Source organism: Dipodomys merriami, unplaced genomic scaffold (genome assembly GCF_024711535.1).
Source record: "Dipodomys merriami isolate MVZ:Mamm:240054 unplaced genomic scaffold, mDipMer1.0.p SCAF_1, whole genome shotgun sequence".
Taxonomy (NCBI): Eukaryota; Metazoa; Chordata; class Mammalia; order Rodentia; family Heteromyidae; genus Dipodomys; species Dipodomys merriami.
In genome coordinates, this window is record NW_027202270.1 from 98,571,539 (window position 1) to 98,596,200 (window position 24,662).

The 24,662-nt window shown below is 34.9% G+C and overlaps 1 protein-coding gene and 1 non-coding gene across 3 annotated transcripts in view; both read left to right on the top strand.

The window, feature by feature from the left end:
* Positions 1-24,662, top strand: part of Scfd1 (sec1 family domain containing 1) — a 98,508-nt gene that overhangs the window by 35,175 nt on the left and 38,671 nt on the right. For both annotated transcript variants that reach the window (XM_070026233.1, XM_070026223.1), the window contains 5 exons: positions 5,230-5,369; positions 7,891-7,981; positions 8,803-8,876; positions 9,627-9,708; positions 22,289-22,385. In XM_070026233.1, coding sequence (XP_069882334.1) covers positions 5,230-5,369; positions 7,891-7,981; positions 8,803-8,876; positions 9,627-9,708; positions 22,289-22,385 — 484 coding nt within the window. The remainder of the gene's footprint in view (positions 1-5,229; positions 5,370-7,890; positions 7,982-8,802; positions 8,877-9,626; positions 9,709-22,288; positions 22,386-24,662) is intronic.
* LOC138834835 (U6 spliceosomal RNA) lies at positions 16,229-16,331 on the top strand. The gene has a single exon (XR_011374274.1). It is a non-coding gene; the product is annotated as a U6 spliceosomal RNA (small nuclear RNA).

Sequence of the window (24,662 nt, forward strand, 5' to 3'; positions counted from 1 at the left end):
GTAAAAATCACTCCAATTCAGGATGATAAAATCCTATAATTGGACATTCCCTGTGGCAAGGGAAAACAATTGTGGTTCTACTGTTTTTATAAGGTTTTTTCTTATGTAGGAATATTTCAAAGAAAAAAGTAAAATCAAGGACCGAGGGGATGGCTCAGTGGTAAAAGGCCTACCTAGAATATGTGAGGGCCTTGACTCAATCCTCTGGACCAGAGAAAACCACATAAGGAATTCTGTAATAAAACCCAATACACATCATCCAGCTTCCTTGGCATTATATTATCTTACAACATAAATACTTCATGTATCTGTAAAAAAAAGTTTTTACTTTTTATGCCTGGCAAAAATAATAAGTCTTTGGTAATATCTAATACCAGTTCTATATTCTTGTATCTTAATTATTACAGACACATCTTTACAGTTGGTTTGCTCAAATGCTTATTTGTGTACATTGTATGGGTTGACAACTCTTTAGTCTATCATTTTACAATGTTCCTTTCATTGCCCTTTATTGCAACTTTTTATTCAGAGAAATTAAATCATTTTTCTGTAGAATTTTTTATGATTTATTTGACTGATTATATCCTTTGGTACCACTTAATATGCTTCTCAGTTCCCTTAGAATTGATTCAATTCTTTGTCAAAACTACTTAACAGCAGCATTATGTAGTTTCTCTTTTATAAATTCAGAATGTATATAATTTCTATTATAGTGTTATTGATGGACTTGATCAAAAATGATCATTTCAGAATTTCCCACAAGTTTTATTCTAAAGATTTTAGTGTTATTAGTGTTTCCTCTAAGTTATATTAAAAACTGGTGGCAAATGTGACTTTCTAATACTGCCATTCCTTCATCTTTTGTAGCTAACATGCTTATTCTCTTATCAACTACTTAGGACAAATGCTTGATTCTCTTCCTTTATTTGACAAGTTCCAGAATGAGTTCATGCCCTAGCCATCTGCAAAGGTAATCAGTGAGATTAGTTAATTTTTTTGAGTTATTTAATAAACTAATGGAATTTTATTAAAGATGTTATCAAATAGTTATAATTATTTTGACATGCAAATTATATCATCTTCGGCCTGTTATACTGGCCTACATATTCCCATTAATCTTTGATATCTTCCTTGCTTTCAGGAATTAAAAATCGCCTGGCTCATTGTGTCCATTTTTTTCTCAGTCCTTTCCTAGTCTTAGCCATTTCTCCAAAAGCAGTGGTTCCTAAGAGTGATAAATAGTACTTAAAGTCCATAGTTTAGAATCAGGGACTATTGCTACTAGAATATTCTGTAGCACACCATAGTGTTTTTCATCCTCCTAAGTTAAAAGATTTTATTTTGTTATAGTCATGGTCATATGAAATTGTAAAGTTAAATTGGTAATAATTTTAAACACGATCTAAAAGCATCAGTTTAGGACTGGTGTCTCTTGCTTTATTCTAGCAGGTGTGTTTTGATCCCATTATACTTGAGTCTTATTTGACAGGATGGGTTTAATAAGCCAAAGAAACATGACTATGTATAGCAGAAATCATTTGAATTTAAATTTTAAAATAACTTAAAACCTACACAGCCCCATCATTCTGAATGTTACTGTCTCTTTAGCCATTCAAGAGAACAGTGTTAAAAAAAGAGAGAGCAGTGTTACTATAAATACACATTTATATAATTTTGGCTAGAAGACCATCTTAATGTGTAGGTGTTTATACTGACAATACAGGTAGCACATACAGTATGTATAATTTGTAGTTCTTTCCAAGCTTCTGCAATTTTCTTAATGAGTTCTATAGTTATCTATGTTATAGAAACTGATTGTTTAATAGTTGCCTATAATTGATTTCACAGAAATACAATTTCAGTTTCTAGGAACTTCTTCAAAATTGCTTTATTTATGTATAATCCCCATTAAATCAGATGATGATCTGAAGCTGGCTTTGAAGCATTCAAGAACAGTAGGAACAAATTTAGACCATTTTTTAAATTAGGAACTTAGTATCCAAAATTTCCAGGTCTCAGAGAAATTAGTGTTAGCTAAGTATAAAGCATAATACTTTTTTTTTTTGGCTTTATCATTTTTCATGGATGCTATCCTAGTTCCCAAACTACTTAACCTCTTAAGAGGAAGGTTTTCTCTGGACGGTCACACTTGTTTGTTTGATTCTTTGTTTTTAATATTAGCATTCTTAAGTTATGTTCAAGGGAACATACAGAGACACTTACTTTCAAATGGTTGGAGGCATATTTCTTTGCCAAAGGGTAAAGAAGGAGCTAGAGACTTGTGGTGAAGCCAGGGGGTACTTTCCTTTCGTTCTTCCATTATTAAGAAATGTGAGCTGGGCACTGGTGGCTCACGCCTTTAATCCTAGCTTCGTAGGAGGCTGAGGTCTGAGGATTGTGGTTCAATGTCAGCCCAGGCAAGAAAGTATGTGAGACTTTATCTCCAATTAACTACCAAAAAAACAAAAGTGATGCTGTGGCTCAAAGTGATAGAATGCTAGTCTTGAGCAAGAAATCTCAAGCATAGCACCCAGACCCTGAGTGCAAGCCCCATGACTGACAAAGAAAAAAAAAAGAAATGTGTTCCCTCTTTTGTATGTTTTTCCCTCTTCTACTGTATTTCTCTCTTAGTGATGAATGTAGTATAAGTTAAAGGATTTTCTTGGTGTAAGATAGGCATTTCAGTATGAAAACTTTGGTTGTTGACATCATTCCAGAGTCTATTGAGTGAGTGCTATAATAGTATTTTGAGTAAAAGGAGTTGTGAATTCTTGCCAAAATAAATTTTTCTTCACTTTTTTCACATCTGAATATTAAATTTTAGGTTTACATAAGTATGTGTCTTTAGCTACCCAAAAGATTTTTTTTAACAGTTGTCTGTGGCTCTTCTGATCTACTTTGACTTGTGAAAGAACAAGCCCTGCTGAAGGAGTCACAATATTTTCAGCACTAGTAATGGGATTTATTTAGTTGATTTGAGGCATCACTGACCAGTCTTTTAAGTCAAGAAAAGGTACCTATCAGTAGAAACACACTAGACTCTACCATGTTAAAACTAATTACATTTTTATTTGTGCATAAACATTCAATTGCTTTCATATGATTGAGTACACTGCAGAATATTCTAATTTCCCAGTTTTCAAGATTGAAATTGCTTTTCCTTATTTGCTATTAGGCAAACAATGAAAATGTTCCTGCAGCTATTGTTATTTCTCAGAACTCTTCTTTATTCTTTTATCATTTTGTACGTACTTTTAAGTGTTCCATCAACACTTTAGTATTAGTAGGCTTTTCTATTTTTGAAGCAACAATTTTGATAACAAATTACTTTTATTTAAATGAGCTGTGTCATCACCATAGAAATAGTACTTCACTAGGAATTCCAGTTAATAAAGCTTAACTGTGAAAGGATATTTGACTCCAGTAATTTTTTTAATTTCTTAGATGATTTTTTGAAAGCTAGTTGTCTTCTCTGATGTACTTTTTATATTGTTTAATGTACTTTTTCCATTGTGCTATTTTTATTACCTTTATCCTATATGGATGATTTGTTATGCAAAATGGGGATTCAATGTGGGGGTGAGAAAAGTGAGAGGAATTGAAAAGGTTTCAGTTACAGAGTGAGGAGTCATTAGGAAAGACAATCATTAACAGGTTGAAATATAGCACATTCTGGTTTTGCAACCCTTTCTAGTCTTTAATCTGCCAGTTTATATCTATGCTACAAGGGAGTTCCTTTTGTGATTTTTGTGTTAGAAATGGCAAGTTTTATTATACAGTATATTAACAGTTAAAATAGGTAACTTGAAGGTAGGGATGGAAGGGGCAGGGGGAATAATGGGGAAGACCAATAGAAAAGGTGACATTGATCAAGATGCATTGTACTCATAACCTGACTTATGGAATTGTACCTTTTTGTATACTACTTAACAATAAAATTTCTTTAAAATGTCCATCCATTTATTGAAAATAAATAATAAAATGCATGTCACATAAAAAGAAATGGCAAAGTCAGTATTAATTACTTTGCTTTATTTACAGGAAATTAACTTGTACTCAGTACACTTGCTAAGATATAGACTAATCATTAAAGTGTAGATAAACACATTAGAACTAAAATGATTCTGGAAGTTATGCTTGGTAATTTCTCTATATAATTTCTTTCTTACTCATCATTCTTTTACTTGTGTTGCAATTGCCATGTTTTATCTTCTTACTACTGTTGAGTAGAGCTGGCCCATAAAATGCTACTTTTACATGAGGGAAGCCACAGATCTAATGCAAAAAGAAAAATCAAGGATAGAAAAGATACTTTTCATTTTTGTCTATTTTGGGGTTTTTGTTAAGGGAAAGATCAAGGTTAACATGATTAAAATTAATCATAACAGAAGTTTAGCACATACTAGTCTGGTTGGCTCTTAGAATTTATATGAAAGAGAATATTATTATAGCTTCTAATTTAGTTTTTTTGTTGTTTTTTTTGGTCCGGTCGTGGGGCCTGAACTCTGGGCCTGGGCACTGTCCCTCAGCTCTTCAGCTCAAGCGCTAGAGCACTCTACCACTTGAGCCACAGCACCACTTCCAGCTTTTTTCTTTTTGCTTATGTGGTGCTGAGGAATTGAACCCAGGGCCTCAGGCATGCAAGGCAAGTGCTCTACCACTGAGCCACCTTCCCAGCCCTAATTTAGTTTTTTAAAAAAATATAATCCATCAATCAAGTACCACATCAGAATATTAAGACTCTCCAAGAGTTTAAAAAGTATATTTTAACATTATATGTGTTACTGGAAACAACCAGGCATCAACAGTTTTCTGGTCAAATAAATTAGTACAGACAAATATGGATGATAAGCATGAGGACAATGGACATATGCAAATATAGAAGGGCTCTCATTAGTGAATGACAAAAGAAAGTTCAAAGTATGTAATCTTATTTTGAAGTCAAAAGGATATGTATATGCAAATGTAAATATATAAAATCTTAAGTACTTTTCTAAAGAATATATAAGGATCTGACATTTTAATTATATCTGTGCCTATTAAAATTCATAAATTAAAGAACATAGAACAAGTTATTAGAAGGATGCCTTTTAAACTTTAAATCTGCATTTTGTCCTTGGAAATATTAGAAATGGCATCAAGAATCTAGATTTTTTTTCTTTGTTGCAGAAACTGGTATAGCTCTTAACTCAGGCAACAGTTTTTTTTAATGGATTAAATTTTTCCTAGGATTTCCATTTAAACAGAGTAAATTTAGAAGAATCTTCCGGAGTAGAAAACTCTCCAGCTGGCGCTAGACCAAAGAGAAAAAATAAGAAGTCTTATGACTTAACTCCAGTTGATAAATTTTGGCAGAAACATAAAGGAAGGTAAGAGAAATATCTGTATGTAAAAGAGTTACCCCTGAAAGAGAAATGAAAATGTTGTCTAACCTAATAAGTTTAAGAATAAAAAAGGATCATGGTAGTTTTCACCAATGGTACCAATAATTAGTTCATCGATATGTGTCTTAATTGCTCCATTTCTTCCAAATTCCTGTTTCATTTGTTAATTTGTAGAGGAATACTTGTCTTCAATAAGGTCATCCCATAATTTTGTAGACTGTACAGATTGTATGTATATGTGCCACTCCTGGAGCTTGAACTCAGGGCCTGGACACTGTCCCTGTTCCGTTTTGTTCAAGGATAGCACCAAACCACTTGAGCCACACCTCCACTTCTGGCTCTTTTGTGGTTAATAGGAAATAAGAGAGTCACAGATTTTCCTTGCTCTGGCTGGCTAGAAGCCATAATCCTCAAATCTTAGCCTCATAAATAGCTAGGATTATAGGTGTGAACACTGGTGCCTGGCTGGTATAGTTTTTCTGTATTTTGTTTTTGCCTTCACTGACTCTGGTTTTATAAACTATCTCTGCCTTTCATTTAGCTTTTATTATAGGGAAATCCTGAGGTGAAATTTTTGCTTTTTGTTCTGTGTTTACTTTCATACAAATCCTGTTATACCTGTGAATGGAGAAACTAAGCCTGAGATCTAGAGAACTTTTCAAAGTACATAAGAAATAATGGGTGAAGCCGGGCACCGGTGGCTCACGCCTGTAATCCTAGCTACTCAGGAGGCTGAGATCTGAGGATCGTAGTTCAAAGCCAGCCTGGGCAGGAAAGTCCTTGAGATTCTTTTTTTTTTTTTTTTTTGGAGGGGGTCCAGTCATGGGGCCTGAACTCTGGGCCTGGGCGCTGTCCCTTAGCTCTTCAGCTCAAGGCTAGCACTCTACCACCTGAGCCACAGCGCCACTTCCGGCTTTTTTCTTATGTGGTGCTGAGGAATCGAACCCAGGGCCTCGAGCATTCAAGGCAAGTGCTCTACCACTGAGCCACCTTCCCAGCCCCAGTCCTTGAGATTCTTATCTCCAATAAACCACTAGAAAACTGGAAGTGGCATTGTGGCTCAAGTAGTAGAGCACTAGCCTTGAGCTGAAGAGCTGAAGGATAGCGCCTAAGCCTAGATTCAAGCCCCACGACCGACCCAAAAAATAAATAAATAATGGGTAAAAACCTTAATTTGGAATGTAGTTTATTGTAGGCAAATGTATATCGCCATGTCTTGTATATAGCCATGTCTCTTAAAGTTTAGGATAGTTCATGGGTTTAGTTACATATAAAATTTATTTAGTGGCCATCATGGCCACTAAGTCATTCTAAACCAAAAATTCATTTCTCCCAGAAACAAGTGTGTGTTTTTCATCAACTAAGGAATGTTATTGATAAAGTTAGTGAAGTGTATTCTTGGTATATTCATTCTTTTTATTTCATTTTACATTTATATTTAAAAAGAATAGACAGTTCACCATGTTAGGGTGTCTTATATATCTATTTTTATACTTAAAACCTTTTTTAAAACTAGAAAATCATACTGCTGTAACAAAGATTCGACTTCTTTTCAGAGAAAAATTTCACTTTCTTGGTCTCTGTTTCTGACTATTGCAGTTTTAAGTACAATTACAGTGTATCTTAAGTAATACCTTTGCTTTAGAGTTCTATAGTCTTCATTTCCCTCCAAAATGAGGAGGTAGAAGAAACGATACTTCATTAGAGAGACTTTTTCTGTGTGCCAGTTCTGTGACTTGAACCCAGGGTTTGGGTACTGTCTTTAGGACTTTCTTTCCCAAGGCTAGTTCTCTACCATTTGAGCCACAGCTCCACTTTTGGCTTTTTGGTAGTTAGAGATCAGGCTCACAGATTTTTCTGCCCAGGGTGCCTTCAAACCATAATACGCAGCCTCCTGAATACCTAGGATTATAGGAGTGAGCCATTGGTACCTGGTTTAAGAAAGACATTATTAATAGAGGATATTATTTTGGCACTAAGCCCACAAAAATGCTATTTTTGCCAGAGAGAATATTAAAAAGTGCTGAGCTGGAAGTGGTGCCATGGCTTAAGTGGTAGAGTGCTAGCAAAAGGAATCAGGAACAGGCCCCAGTCCCAGAGTCCAAGGCCCAGGACCAGCAAAAAAAAATTGTTAATGTAATTGAATGGATCTTTCTACTCTATGTGTTACTTTGGATAGTAATTAACATTTGTTATACCATGACTTCTGTTCCTTTAATTTTTACTTACTAAATAGTTTTTGTTCTATGTATAATTAAATGGAATTATGTGATCTCTTTAATGAAAAGTAAAATTTTAGTTTGCTCCAATTTATAAAAATTATAGTATTTATTTTAAAGCTACAGTGTTTATGCAGAATGGATTTTGTTCATGTTATTGATAAGATGTATCCAAATCTAAATAAGCACATTTAAAATAAAAATTCCATGTATATACTTCAAAATACACACAAAAATCAATCTTTTAATATTATACTCATGGTTCCTCTTGTGAAATATTGTTTTAGTCCATTCCCAGAAGTTGCAGAATCAGTTCAGCAAGAACTAGAATCTTACAGAGCACAAGAAGATGAGGTCAAACGACTTAAAAGTATTATGGTAAGGTTCTGTTGGCTTTGTAAGTATATAAGGAAGAAGTAGGACATCTTGAGGGACAAGTTCGCTTTTCTTTTATCTCAAAAGTTCAAGGTCATTCATTATTGTTTTACTAACCTAATTTTTCTCAACTTAAGTTGGTTTTTTCAAAAACCTAGTCAAAATATTAAAATATATATTTATATATTTTATATAATATATAATATACAAGTATATATTTAATGTTGTACAAAAACAGGTGACTTTATTTTAGAAATATTATTTTCCAGTACTGATCATTCTGCCACTATGATTTAACTTTAGAATTCAGCTGTGCATTGCACGTCTCTAGCTCATCTTAAATTCCAACTGACTACAGAAATACAAACACACACACACACACACACACACACACACACACACACGTGGGCATGCACAGGTGTGTGTGTATGCTTGCCCCTTAGAGAAGAATAATTTTTGTGGGTTTATTTTTGGTGGGTCATGGTACTTGAACTTTGGACCTGGGCACTGTCCCTGAGCTCTTCAGCTCAAAGTAAGCGTATTACCACTTGAGCCACAGTGCTACTTCCAGTTTTCTGGTGGTTAATTGGAGATAAGAATCTCACAGACATTCCTGCCCTGAATGCCTTTGAACAATGATCCTCAGGTCTCAACCTGCTGAGTAGCTGAGATTACAGTCCAGAGCCTCCTGTGCCCTAGGAGAATAGTTTTTCTAATGAATTAAGTCTTATCAGTAATCTTATCAGTAACCTTACTTTTGTTTTTATGTGGGGGCTTGAAAAATTTGAGTAGTTGCTAAAGCCTTATTTTTTCTCTTCCTTTAGGGACTAGAAGGGGAAGATGAAGGAGCCATAAGTATGCTTTCAGACAATACTGCTAAGCTAACATCAGCTGTTAGGTGAGTACACATTATATTCTCTTTGAAGTCTTAGTCTTGATAAGATAGATTTTGGAGGTGCCCGTAGTTCATGCCTGTAATCCTAGCTACTCAGAAGGCTGAGATCGGAGGATTGTGGTTCAAAGTCAGCCCAGAGAAAAAAAGCCTAGAGTGTCTTATCTTCACTTCACCACCAGAAAGCCAAAGTACTAGCCTTAAGCAGATAAGCTCCAGGACAGCAGCCCAAGCCTCAGAACTGCACCAAGCGGGAAGGGGGTGTGGGGGAATTAGTATTTTTAATAGTAATAAATAAATGTAATAACAAAATCAGTTTGAACTTGAAGAACTAAATTGTCTAATATCTTCTAGGTGATTTCAGTCCCCTTTCAGATACAGCAGAACATTTCAAATTTCTGATGGGATAATTAGGAAAATAATAGAGAAGCAATTATTAATTTTAATATTTTCCAGAAGTTTTTTTTGTCTTATTGAAGAGAAAGCAGTTTTTCAATGTTATGAATGTCATCTAAATTTCATGGTCAGTTTTCTGTTTATATTTGAGATGTAGAGCTAACTTTCAATAGCTATAGATAGATAAGCTATATGTACGCAAGCCTGGAAAGTAAATTTAGTTGATAACTTGTCAATTTATCACTGTTTCAGTGTTCTGAGTTCCCACAGAGGAAACACAGTCATGAGTTTTATTAAAGTCATTATAATCATTTTCTTAGAAAATGTTATGGTTAATTTTCAATTTTTTGGTATTTGTAGTTCTTTGCCAGAACTCCTTGAAAAAAAAAGACTTATTGATCTCCATACAAATGTTGCCACTGCTGTTTTAGAGCATATAAAGGTAAATTTACCTTTTTCCCCCTCACATTTTGACTTGTGTTTATATAGGGTTTTATACTTTCTAAGATGCTTTCATGTTCTCGCATCTTTCATGTTCTCATTGAGCTTTCATTGTAACATAAAGTATAATTATAGAAAGAAAAGGTATCATGTTCATTTCTTTACAAATGAGAAAAGTATCAGGAAAGATAAGTGATTAACCAAGAAAATTATTTTAATATATACTCTTGGATCCATGATATTTCTTTTATGTTGAACTGTGTCAAAACTGCCTGTACATTTTACTTTATTAAGAAATAGACATGTATTTCATTATCATTATTCTAGATTTAAAAATCCTTTCAATTGATATAATACATTCACAATTGCCTTTTAAAAGATGAGTCTATATAAGCCAGGCACGAGTGGCTCAAGCTGAGATCTGAGGATCGCAGTTCAAAGCTAGCCAAGGCAGAAAAGTCCATGAGACTCTTATCTCCAGTAAATTACTCAGAAAAAAACTGGAAGTGGCACTGTGGCTCAAGTGGTAGAATGTTAGCCTTGAGTCAAAGAAGCTCAGGGACAGAGCCCAGGCCCAGAGTTCAAGCCCCAGGACTGGCCAAAAAAAAAAAAAAAAAGTATAATTGCTGCTTGTCTAAATAAGTGAACATGCCCATGTAATTGTAACCACTCTGTACAGTATTTTCACAATAAAAATAAATAATAAGTGAACAATGTCTTGGGTGTATGAAGAAATATTTTATATTTTAAGTATTTAAAAAGCCATAGAGCAGTAAATGGGAGCTAATACACATAGGTAATGGTCATGTGTAGCAGCATGAAATTTAAACCTGCATAATTTCTGTCAAGCTGACAACATAATTTTTTTGTCTTTTTTCCCATATTGATGCTAATACTTGATATTTCTCATGTACATATAAGAATAGAATTATAATTGTAGGGCTGGGAAGGTGGCTCAGTGGTAGAGCGCTTGCCTTGCATGCTCAAGGCCCTGGGTTCGATTCCTCAGCACCACATAAGCAAAAAGAAAAAAGCCGGAAGTGGCGCTGTGGCTCAAGTGGTAGAGCACTAGCCTTGAGCTGAAGAGCTGAGGGACAGTGCCCAGGCCCAGAGTTCAGGCCCCACGACCGGACCCAAAAAAAAAAAAAAAAAAAGAATTATAATTGTAATCTGTATCTGCTAATATGTTCACTTCCCTGTGTTATAACTCTTACCAAATGACAAAAAGCTTTTCCCATCTGTTTAACTGAGACCATGAATCCAATAAGAAAGTAAACATTCATGCCCCCAAAAATCTTGACTCTTACTGGCATATATTAAGATAAAATTATGCAATAAGTACTCTGTGAGATCAAACCCAGAAGTTTTTGAGTACTTGCTCTTTGCCTAGGTACTATATACAAATAGACAACTAAAAGTGAATTTCTAGTTAGGCACCAGTGGCTATTGTCTGAAATCTTAATATTGCTACTCTGGAGGCTGAAATCAGTAGAATAATAGTTCAAAGCTAGCCTAGATAGAAAAGCCTATGAGTCTCTGTCTCTAAATTAACCACCAACAAGCCAGCTGGAGGTGTGGTTCACAGGTTAGAGTGTGCCAGCCAAGAAAGCAAGCTAATCAAGTAGATGCCCTAAGTTCAAATCCTAGCACTTACTGCAAATTAATTCTAGAAAGATAGTCTTAGGAAGGCTTACAAGTCTATTCTGTGGATTTCCTTTGATTTATGTGAGAGACAGATTGCCCTTTTCTCTTCATTAAAAGTTTTGTTTTTTTATTTTACATTCTGACTTTTCACAGCTATAAAATGAGAAAAATGCCAAGCTTAGCTCCTGATACTAAACTGGTTGATACAAAACATTCAAGTATTGAAAGTATGGAATATGCAGTATTACTTTTATAAATAACTTTATTTAAAAAAAAAAAACATTCCTTCTAGCCAAGCGCCAGTGTCTCACACCAGTAATCATAGCTAGTCAGGAGGCTGACATGTACGGATTACATTGAAGCCAGATGTAAGGATTATATTCAAAGCCAGCCAGAGCAGTAAAATCCTTGAGACTCTTACCTTCTTACCTCCAGTTAACACCCATAAAGCCAGAAGTGGAGCTGTGGTTCCAGTGGCCTTAAGTGGAAAATACACACACACACACACACACACACACACACACACACACACACACACACACACACACACACACACACACACACACACACACACACACACACACACACACACACACACACACACACACACACACACACACACACACACACACACACACACACACACCTACCTTCCATAAATGTAATCTTCCAGTGGCCTTAAGTGGAAAATACACACACACACACACACACACACACACACACACACACACACACACACACACACACACACACACACACACACACACACACACACACACACACACACACACACACACACACACACACACACACACACACACACACACACACACACACACACACACACACACACACACACACACACCCTACCTCCCATAAATGTAATCTTTATTTATAAATTAGAAACTAACTTTGGTTTGAGAAAATTTTCTTTAATAGTCATGTTTATAAAGTGACTATTGTGCTCCTGTCCTGAAGATGTTATAGTTTGCAAAATTCTCTGTTCTCTTGGAGCTTATATAATAATGACAGTAAAAGAAGGCAGAATATCAAGCATTTAAGTGCTAGGAATAACAAAAGTAAATTGAGGCTGTAGAGGTGGCTGAAAGGCTTGTGCTTAAGTGATGAAGCACATCAGCCTCTAGGTGGTCATATTTGACTTGAGTCCTAAATCACAAGAAGCAGGCAGTTGGGAAGCTGGTACCTAAGGATTCCAATTTAAAGCCAACTCAGGCAGACCAATCTATGAGACTCTTACCTCCAATTAACCAGCAAAAAGCCAGAGTGGAGGTGTGGCTCAAGTGGTACTCCAGCCTAAGCAGAAAAAGCCAAAAGTCCCCTGAATTTAAACCTCAGAACCAGCAAAAAAAAAAAAAAAAGCAGTTGGTGAAAATGGTACTTAATAAAGTACAATTTCTTTTTAAAGTTTTTATGGTAATTATCATTATCATTTACACCAGTGATTTTAGGTCAGTGTTTCGGGTTAAGCTAAGCTATCTGTCCAAGATAGATCATGTCCCAAGACTCACATGCTTGAAATAAGCATTCTGCTTGAAGACCTCCTGGTCTAATGAAAATGTTTCAGCTTAGGCTGTAGTGTATCCTTTACCCAAAAATTATTCAAGATAGTGAGTAATTTTATCTAAATGTTAGGCATTATGAATCAGTGATTTACTATAACTAAAAGAAGACACATTCCTAACAAGATCTGATTTAAAGAAACTTCTATGAAGAACATTTGTTTTGCAGAAGGAAAATAATGCATATAAGAAAATACAATTTTCCTGGTTGGGCTGTTCTAGGAGACCCAATACCAAAAATTTTTTATATCACAGAAAAAGTGTATAAATATTTACATATAAATTGTGGTTATACTTAGTAAATCATATATGCAGAAATTACTTTGATACAAAAATTCTGATAGAATTGATATTTTAAGTTTCTCCTCTCTTGCTAGATTGAGCCCATAAACTTCATTATTGTTATTTCTTTCTTGATCTTTTCATTATTAAATTTCCAACTTCATATTTACTTTAAGAACCTTTTGTTTTGTTTTGTTTTGTGAGGTCTTTCTTGTTATTGTTCATTTAGTTTTGTTTTGTTTTGCTAGGCTGTGCTGTGATAGGAATCAAATCCAGAGCCTTGTGCTTGCTAGCTAAGCAAGTACTCTACCACTGAGTTCCATACTTGCCCTTACCATCATTATGTGAACTATCACTATGTATAGCATAGTGATATGCTCTAAATTTTGACATGAAGTAGTTCTTGTCCATAATACTTTGCTAGTTTCATCGTTTTAATATGTCTTTATAAACATTTATAAATCTAAGTAATTTTTTTTTTTACTTTTTTTTGGGGGTCCGGTCGTGGGGCCTGAACTCTGGCCTGGGCGCTGTCCCTTAGCTCTTCAGCTCAAGGCTAGCATTCTACCACTTGAGCCACAGCACCACTTCCGGCCTTTTTTCTTTTTGCTTATTTGGTGCTGAGGAATCGAACCCAGGGCCTCAGGCATGCAAAGCAAGCACTCTACCACTGAGCCACCTTCCCATCCCCTAAGTAAATTTTTATTAGCAGGAATATGTCTTATTATGGAATATTCTTTGAGCATTTCCCTTCAAATTTGTCTTTTTTACAGTTGTACATATTTCTTCTTTGGGAATGTTTAGATAATTGCTGCTTACATTTTTAAAATTATATTCTGAAGGAAGATACAAAGAATTTGTTTCAAAGTCCTTCAATATATGTTCTGGTGGAAAGTTAAAAAATACACTTCTATTTGCTACAACTTAGGCAAATATTCTTAAATTTGTTGATACTCTGAAGATTTAACTCGTTAACTTTGATCAAATAAATTAAAGATAAATGGTTGAATATTCATTTTTTTCAGCTATTTACATTTTTAAACCTTTGCTTTAGTAGCTCTTTCCTCTCTAATGCACATAGGCTTTTCCACTTGGTGGTTGTGGAAAAGTGGTTTGGGGGGGTTCTTTCATAATTTGTGAACAACCTACTTTAGTCAAGCTGAATTATGTATTTTTTAGCACCAAGTATCTAAGTAAAAGAAGCCTACCTGTAAGGTATAGTAGATGAGAGAAAGAAATGGCATATGTGCTTTTTGTCCTAATGCACTAATGCCTGACTGCTCTACCAGATGCAGCTGGCAGAAAGTAAACTATGCACATTGGAGCTAGGTTGTTACTGGACCCTTATTTTTTAATTGCTTATGAAAATTAAGAGGATTTGAATTCAATTTAAAGACATCACCTGATAAGATCTTGACTCTGAACCAGGCTTAGCTGACAATTCTAGCCTTCAATTAGAGGTCTTCCTTGAGAGAATTAATTTTTCTTCAATTAAACTGCTTTATCCTTTTTAGAGGAAGATCAGCTTTCAAATTAAAATAGAAACAATCTTAAGTTTGTCTTTGAATATACCAAATTAATAATGTCTTTGAATATACCAAATTAATAATGCCATTTCTCAACTGCTATTTCTTATTGACTTGCTGACAGTGCACAGCTAGCTTGCTTCCTTGTTACGCCCTTTTCTTTTCTCACAGACTGAACTGTTTACTCACCAGAGAATGATTTCTATTTTATTTCTATGTCCATTGTAACAATTTGAAAAGAACTGCCTCTATAAGACTTAAGTTGAACATTTTAGATTCAGTAAAGATGATAATTTAACTATTTGAATTGATTGTAGATAAGCAAAAGCTTAACTATATAAGATCGGAAATGTTCTGTAACACTTGAATTGCCTTTCAGTTTCTGTAAAATTTTTTGGTTTACTTCAGAGAAATTGCAAAGAAATCATGAATAATTCTTGAAAGTGGATATGCAAATAAGGAAAATTGCAGTCAGTGTACCTGGGCAGGAGGCAAAAGTATTGGACTTCATGAACAACTAGGAAACAGTTGTATATTTTTAAGTTTTAATGATTTTTTTTTATCCTTTTCATTAACTGATTTAGACAACCACTATTTCAATTACTAACATAGAGGTCTTTGCACAGAATATTTTCTGTATGGATTTTGTACCAATATATTTTAAATTGAGTTCTTGTCCAGTGTGTATACTAAGTACATAATCATATGACATTTATTTATGTGTATGTAAAGTTATAGGCTTTAAACTCAGGGCCTTGGACCTCTTGTTTGGCTTTCTTATTCATGGCTGGCACTCTACCACCTGAGTCATTCCTCCAGCCTGGCATTTTTTGTTATTGAGTCTTGCAGACTTTTCTTTCCCAAGCAGTGATTCTCCATTCAGCCTCCTGGGCAGTTAGGTTTACAGGTGTGCCCCCACCAGCACCTGTCTCATAACATTTCCATATGACAGAAGGAAAATATAATCTGTAGCAGGAAGTCCTCATTGAACAAACTATGACTGTCTTCTACTGCGTCTCATCCTACTCATTTATGAGTTTCTCTCTATTCAATTATGATTTAAAACATAGCCCTTAAGTGAATAGACTATCCTTGAGCTCCTTTTCACTGACTTATGGACTACTTTTACATCTCTCAAAAAAAAAAATATGATGGGCTGGGAAGTTGGCTCAGTGGTAGAAGCGCTTGCCTTGCAAGCCTGAGGCCCTGGGTTCGATTCCTCAGCACCACATAAGCAAAAGGAAAAAAGCCGGAAGTGGTGCTGTGGCTCAAGTGGTAGAGCGCTAGCCTTGAGCTGAAGAGCTGAGGGACAGCGCCCAGGCCCAGAGTTCAGGCCCCACGACTGGAAAAAAAAAAAAAAAGAAAAAAAAAATATGAAACTGACTCTAGTTCTTTGCCATCACTAGTATGAAGGTAAAGCATCATTTTTCACAATCCAAAAACAATTAAGTTGAAAGGAATAAAGAGCTCAGTAAGAAAACAAACAACTGTGCTCACTCTGGTAGTACATATACTAAAATTAGAATGATAGAAAATTAGCATGGCCCCTGTGCAAGAATGATACGCAGATTCATGAAGCGTTCCATGTTTTTTGTGTAAAAGTTCATTCTACTCATAAAATGTACCGTGTGCTTTTCATCCTTTGAAATTTGTTGAAACTTCCTTCATGGCCTTGACATGTTTTGTATTTTGTAACTGTTACATGAAGTGTCTTCAAATTAAAAAAAAAAAAAAAAAAACCTGTAGTAGTAAGGGTACTTCAGAGAAGAAGAAAAAAAATCCCTTGGCTGAAAAATGTGAGTACATAATGTGATTCTTCTTGTAAAAGGAGAAGAAATACTTTTGTGTGTATTTCTGTGTCATATAGTATATATTTCCCTATCCAAGAAGGGAAATGAATCTCAGTCACTGAATACTTGGCTTAAGACCATCTGCTCAATCTGAATTTGAACTTGGGTTTTTAAGTCCAGTGCTCTCTCTACTATACTGTAGTTTCATTGGACAAGGATGGTTTACTCATGGAACCAGGACATGTGGCTCAAGTAGTAGAGTACTAGCCGTGTGTGAAAAAAAAAAAGAAAACAAAGAGTGTGAAGCCCCAAGATCAAGCCCCAGTATCCCTTTGACATAACTAAGGGCTTAGAAATTTTAATTAGCTGGTCACCAGTGGCTCATGCTTATAATACCAGCTACTCGAAGAGGCTGAGATCTGAGGATCACAGTTCAGTGCCAGCCCAGGCAGGAAACCTGTGAGACTTTCATCTCCAAGTAATCACAGAAAGCCAAAAGTGGTGCTATGGCCCAAGTGGTAGAGCACTAGCCTTGAGTAAAAGGTGCTCAGGACAGCATCAGGCCCTGAGTTCAAGCCGCAGGACTGGCAAAAAAAAAAAAAAAAAAAAAAGAATTTAATTTTAAAATACAAAGAAATAGAAGTAGGGAAAAATCTTAGCTCAATTTACAGTTTTATGATAGTTAATTGGAGTCTCACGAGCTTTTTTACCCAGGTTGTCTTGGAACTATGCTCCTCAGATCTCAGCCTCCTCAGTTACAATTGTGAGCCACCAGTGCCTGGCTCAAATGTATTTTTGATACAAAATTTGTATTCATTGTAAATGTAATGTTACTAAGGCTAACTATATTATTAAAGACATGGAAAATCATCACTGGATATTCTTTTCCCTTTGTTTTATGTAATATGCATGAAAAAATATGCAAAGGCATGCATAATTTGACTAGATTTTTTCCAACCCACTTCTCTTTTTTTTTCCCTAGTTCTTAGGTTTTTACTCAAGGCCTTAGCAGACACTCTTATATAACCTTTTTTTTTTAATTTATTTTTATTTCTAACATACTCTCAGGGTATACATAGTACTAATTTTAGATAAATCTTGATGCAGTGTGCTAGAAAATAAGAGAAAAATCAGCTTCACTGACCAATGATGACTCTGAAACTTAGGGAAAAAATTCTACAATTCTTTTTATCAGAAAATCCCTTAGAAAAAAGGAATACTTGAAAAAAAGTGGCTCTGAGTTTATGTTCAGTATATATAACCTGCGCTTCATGAACAGTGCCTTTGCTTTCCAGTAATGTTTTTATTTATGATATTTTAAATTTTATAGCATTTATTGATGCTACAAAATACTTGCTTGTCTTAACTTTGTTTTATGGTTTTTAAGTTGCCTGTGTTCAATGAAATTCTTATCCAAATTATGTTCTCTTGAGCCCAATGAGAATAATCAGTCTTCGGAATTATAAAAGTTGCTTCCCTTAACATTTTCCCTCAGCTCAAGAATTTGAGAAAGACCTGTAGATCTCTTTTGCCATATATAAAAAAAAACAAAAGAAAACATGTATTATCAAGAAGCAAAATATGTACTGACAGATATACTTTCATAAAGCATAGACAAAGGAGGCAATAAATTGTTCTTGAGGGAAATATAATTTCCCCTACTCTTTATATATGGTGTATACCGGAGTATAACCTGTACAAAGGAGGCAATAAATTGTTCTTGAGGGAAATATAATTTCCCCTACTCTTTATATATGGTGTATACCGGAGTATAACCTGTATTTGAACCTTAGCTGTGGTCACCTCTGGTAACCTTAATAAATGTGTTTTCCTTTGTTTCTTCATCTCTAAAAGGAGACTAGTAATTCTTAGCTTGTGTTTTATTTGGAGAAAATGAAAAAAATTAAATTGGGTGGGGTTTTTTTTGTTGGATTGTGTGTGTTTGGGTGTGTGTGTGTGAGAGAGAGAGAGAGAGAGAGAGAGAGAGAGAGAGAGAGAGAGAGAGCGCACATGGGCCAGTCCTAGGACTTGAACTTAGGGCCTGGGTACTGTCCCTGAACTATTTTCCTCAAGGTTACCTACCTCTCTACTACTTCAGACACGGCTCCATTTCTGGCTCTTTGGTAGTTAATTGGAGATAAGCAGACTTTCCTGCTTGATCTGGCTTCAAACCAGAATAGCTAGGATTGCAGGCATGAGCTACCAGTGCCTGGCTAGGAAGTAGTTTTTCAACACTGTTCCCTAGTACTCTAAAGTTATATAGAGATATTTCATTAGTTGCTAGCACATACTTTCTGTAGGTTTCTAGAGAATATTTGGTTTGAAAAAGGAGGTCATGAATTTGCTGTTTAATGGCATTTGGGAGTCATAGCTATAACTAAGTGCCTTACACAAAATGTCATAAACACCAGACACTACTCACTCTATGCAGGTTAGAAACTCTACTAATTTTCCTTTTCAGATAGTGCTTCCTCATAATCAGCATACTAAAATGCTAAGTCACTTTTAACAACTTTGTTCAGCACCATATAGTTCACCTGTTTAAAATCTCTAATAAAGACTGGAGATATGGTGAAGCTATTGCCTAGGAAGCTCTTTGTTCAAATACCTGTACACACACACACACACACACACACACACACACACTCCAATGAATTACACACACACACACACACACACACACATTCCAATGAAGTAAATAATTCCAGTAGTTTGTAGTATATTCAGAATTACAACCATAATTACAATCTAATCTTAGAATATTGTAGTCACCTTAAAAAAAAAGTACTATCCTAATCAAGCCAAACTAAGTTGCTTTTGTGTACTGTACATTGCTCCTTACAAGTTAACACATGTATACATGTACATCAAGAGGAGGAAACGAATCAACTGTGTGCCTGTGCATAAATCATTGAACCATATTTTTCACCCATGTAAGTAGTTATAGACATTAAATCCTATTGTGACATGTGTCATACTAAGTTTTATATATTAAATCTTTAAAAGGTTTATGACTTAGTGTCCCAGTACTCAGGAGGCTTAGGCAGTAGGATTCCAAGTTTAAGGACACCTTAAAATATTAATGGTCTGGAAAAAAACCAAAACTATAAGTACTTGTTAGAAACCAGGTGCTATGTTATACCCCTGAGGTTAAAAAGCAATACATATCCTTAAGCAACTTGCAATTTTAGGAAGATGACATATAAACAGAAAGACAATAATTTTTTGTATTTTTATGGAGAGCTGTATAAAAGGTACACAGTGAGGAGTGAGTTCTAGCTAAGAATGAGATCCAAAAAAGGTAAAAGCAGAGAAACAGCAAAGAAAGTGGACCTTGAAGAATAAGTAGAATCCTAGGCAGATAATAGAGGAGAAATATGTTCTTTTTTTCTTTTTCATCTTTTTCTTTTTTTGTCAGTTGTGGGGCTTGAACACTGTCTGAGCACTGTCCCCTGAGCACTTTAGCTCAAGGCAAGCACTCTACCACTTGAGCCAAAGCACCACTTGCAGTTTTCTGGTAGTTAATTGGAGATAAGAGTCTTTGGGACTTTCCTGCCCCGGCTGGCTTTGAACCACAATCCTCAGATCTCAGCCTCCTGAGTAATTCTAGGATTACAGGCATGAGGCCACTGGCGCCTGGCTAGGAGATACGTTCTTAAAAGGCTAAGAGAATAAGATAAGCCTATGTCTGAATGAAAAAAGCGTGTCCAATACTCAGTGAAAATTTATTTGATGTGACTATAAGGGAAGGAACATAGTAAATAATGCTAAAAGAGAAAAGGCTAATGAGTCAGATTGTGAAGGACAATACCAGTTTTACATTGTTTTTTCCTTCCTTTCACTTTCCAGAAATTGGCTTTTCCTAATCTAATATTTCCATGAATGTTGTGCCTATCTTACTTTCTGGGGGTTTTCTTTGCCTTGTCATTACTTTGCTTCCCATATCCTTTCTGCTGTTACTTGCTAAATATCCATCTTTTCCTTTCCTTTTCTGCAGCAACTACCTTGAGCTTTTCTACCTAATCTCTCTTATGGTTCACTTGTCCATTTTAAATATTTCAAGGGCTTTGTCATTCCTAGGATTTTACCTGTTACCTATTTTAGTTTTCAAAGAAGCTTATAAAGTACCAAAAGGAATTCCTATAGCATGCAGTCAAAAAACTGAAAAGCCATAGATTTTATATGGAAAGTGTTTTCCTTGGGTGGAGGGAGAGGGTGGGAGATGGGAAGGGATGGGAAGGGGAAACAAAGGAGGAGGCAACAATGCTTGATAAGAAATGTACTTATTATCTTGCCCATGTAATTGTAACCCTTCTATATGGTATTTTCACAATAAAAAAATTGTTTCCCTTATTATACTCTTATCAAGAGTTCACTGGTGTCAGTGAAAGGGCAAAAGAGTATGTTGCTCTTTGTGTCAGAAAGGGAGGATGGTTCTATTCGTTTATATTTGCATAGAAACTGAAAAGCTATACAAGTAATCAAAGTAAAACAAAAAAATACCTACACTACTGAGTGAGAAAAGATGAGTGAAAATGGGACATCTCTTTTCTATTACGTTTTGTTTTTAAACAACTGAATGTTTCATCTCTTTTAAACTCTTAAGTTACTCTTACACTGCAGGACAATGAAAGGGCTTTCAGTGATTTCTATCCACTTCTTATTCTACTACCCAGATGTCCCTATTCTATAGTGCCATGCTGTGATCTGTGAAACTACAAAAACTACTGTCCCCAAATCATAACTTTAAATTCATTACTTTCTCTTCCAAACTTGCTTAACTATTATGTCATTTTTGGCATAATGTATGTATGCTAGCTGTTTATTATTTTGGCTCTTTGTTGGTATTGCTAGATTTATGGAATGATTTCTACTTCTATTTGAGTTAACATCTTTGCATTAGAAAGAAAAACATTATTTTCACTCTAATATTATCTGAAGCATAATTTAGTAAATACTTGATAATGAAACATCTTAATAAATAATTTATTTAGCATTTTCATCAGTAAAACTTTCAATGAGAAATCATGTAATTTAGAAAAATTTTCCATCACCTAAAACTTTAGTGAATTGGAGAAATAAGAGGAAAAACAGTTTTATTTCAGAAATTAAAATTGTTTTTTAAACATTGAAAATAACATCATTAATTTCTGTACGAAAGTAAAAAAATCTAAATATGCACTAAAAAAAACAAACATAGGGGCTGGGAAGGTGGCTCAGTGGTAGAGCGCTTGCCTTGCATGCTCAAGGCCCTGGGTTCGATTCCTCAGCACCACATAAGCAAAAAAGAAAAAAGCCGGAAGTGGAGCTGTGGCTCAAGTGGTAGAGCGCTAGCCTTGAGCTGAAGAGCTGAGGGACAGCGCTCAGGCCCAGAGTTCAGGCCCCACAACCGGACCCAAAAAAAAAACAAAAACAAACATAGTATGACCACCTGTTGTTAATTTGCATGGAGTATATGATAATGTGTTCTAGTTACTCATCAATACAAAAATTGAGTGTCATATGGCTATTATTTTTACTAATATATGTAGGACATGCAAAGTTAATTTTACATGTTCAGGTCTGGTAAATAAAATAGACTCTTGGTTCATTCCTTTTTTTCTTTTACATTAAGTATATGATCAAAAATAAAAATGTTTAACTTCCACAAGGAAATGAACATTTGTTTTTAAAATTGGCTATAAAAGTTGAAACTTGTAAGCAGGAGACCCAGTATATTTTTATTAATGTATCTTCATCTAATATTTATTTTTAAACAGGCAAGAAAACTGGATGTATATTTTGAATATGAAGAGAAAATAATGAGCAAAACTACTCTGGATAAATCTCTTCTAGATATTATATCTGACCCTGATGGTAGGTACCATAAATTTGAGAGTAATATAAGTTTTACTTAGGATCATTTTATTCATTACTTTCAGTTGAGCAAAATTTCAACAGAATTACTACTTTAATATCAGCCAATACTCATAACAAAAGCAATTAAAGGAACTATTTTCTTTATATTTTTATTAGCATACATTAATTGTACAAGGGTAAGGTTTCTACATGTACATATAATGTTTCCCATTCAAGCAAAAACCCTTTATCATTCTCTTATTCTCCGTCTTCCCCACTTAAAACAATTTCAGTAGCCTTCATTTGCTATTTTAATACTTACAAACTACTTCGACCATGTTCATCCTCTTGGTTAGCCTCCACACTCCTACTAGTACTCTCTTCCCCAACACAGCTTGTTTTTTACTTTCCTATCGTTTTTTTTGTTGTTGTTGTTTTGTGGGGGATTTTTAATGTGTATTGTACCAAAGGGTACAATTTAGAAGTATAAGCATTTTGCAGTAAGAACTCAAAATGAAAAAGGATATATGTGTGTAAGTCCATCATTTCTAAGTTATTATTATGAGTTGTGAATAAAATTGAAGCATCTGAAACTATACAGGATATTTAAGTTGCAAAATACTATGCTAGACTTTTCATTCTTATGGTACATTAAAAAAAAAAGGAAGAAAAGATTTTAACTCAATTTTAGTTCATGAATGGGTGGTTCCATTGCAATGGGCCTGTCTTAATACTAAACATCACAGTGGGAAGCACATGGTGAAGCAAAGTAGTTACCTTATGACAGAAGAAGAAAGAGAGAAAGGTCAGGGGACAGGTTGCATCTTTCCAGGACATGACCCTACCTACCTCCTCCAACTACATCCCATCTCCTACTTTGAATCACTTCCCACTAGTGCGATTATATTCTCAATCTAGCAAAGGAATATTCTGTTCATTAGATCAGAGCTCTCAGGATCCAATCACTTTCCAAAAGCCCAGCAACTAAACCTGTGAGAGACATTTTGTAGTCCAACATATTCCTACAAAGTACTTGTTCACTGCATAGGAAAAAATAATAACTTTACATTAGAAGAGCCTGATAAATAAAAGATAATCTCAAATAACATGAGTAATGAGAGAGATATACTGAAATAGTGAAATCACCCAGTTTAATTCCATGCAAAAAATGTAGCTTCAATTACTTGATTTTTTTTTTCCTAAAAAATGTATAATCTGAAGCTAATAGCAAAGGAATACCAGGTGAAACTTAATTGTGTAATATACTACATAAAATAGATCCTTTTTTTTTTTTTTTTTGGTCAGTTGTGGGGCCAGAACTCTGGGCCTGGATGCTGTCTCTCGCTCTTCAGCTCAAAGCTAGCACTTTACCACTTGAGCCACAGCGCCACTTCTGGCTTTTTCTGCTTATGTGGTGCTGAGGAATCAAACCCAGGGCCTCATGCATGCAAGGCAAACACTGTACCACTGAGCCACCTTCCCCAGCCCCATAAAATGTACTCTTAATATTTTAAAATAGCGAGGCCATGCTACAAGAAATAGCATTAATCTTTAAAAAAAAAAATCAAGTCATACAAGTCAGGAAAAGATGGAGGAATATTTTGTTTAGAGAATTAAAGAAGAGTAACATTTGTATGCAACACATGATCCCTGAAGTTGATTATTTTGCCATAAGATACTTTAGATTCAATTATAGACAAGGTATTAAAGTTGAAGTGGGATATGAAAGTTAAATGATAATATATATACCTTGTAGTACATTACCACTATTATACTGGTTTGGGTCTAATGTTTGAGTGTGAAAGACCAGCAACTTACTCTCAGGTTGTTCAGGGAAAAAAATGCCCTCCAAACTATACCTCAAACTTTTCTCTAAAATACATCAGATTACTCTGACTTGAAAATAAAGAGCAATCACAGTAGAGTTTTAAATTTCAGAGGTTCCAACTGATTTTGCCAAATCAAAAACGCTAGAAAAGTCTGAATGGCAATATGGCAGAAATGTACAGTCTTAACAGTGAACATAAATTCTTAGTAGAAGAAATAAACAATTGGCCTAATGGGTAATTTTTTTCTCTGGTTGGAAAGAAAGACATTTACACAGGCAGTCCTATCAACATAGCCAATATAGATTATTAACAAGTCTCCCGTTTGCTAAGTGAGGTGCCAACAATCTCATCCATAAGATTGTTAACAGGGTTTTGGGTTTTTTTTTTTTAACAGTAGTGTTATTATGAGGTATTCTATTTTCCTTTTTATTACTCTTTTCCAGATATTTGTCTCAAAACTGTATAT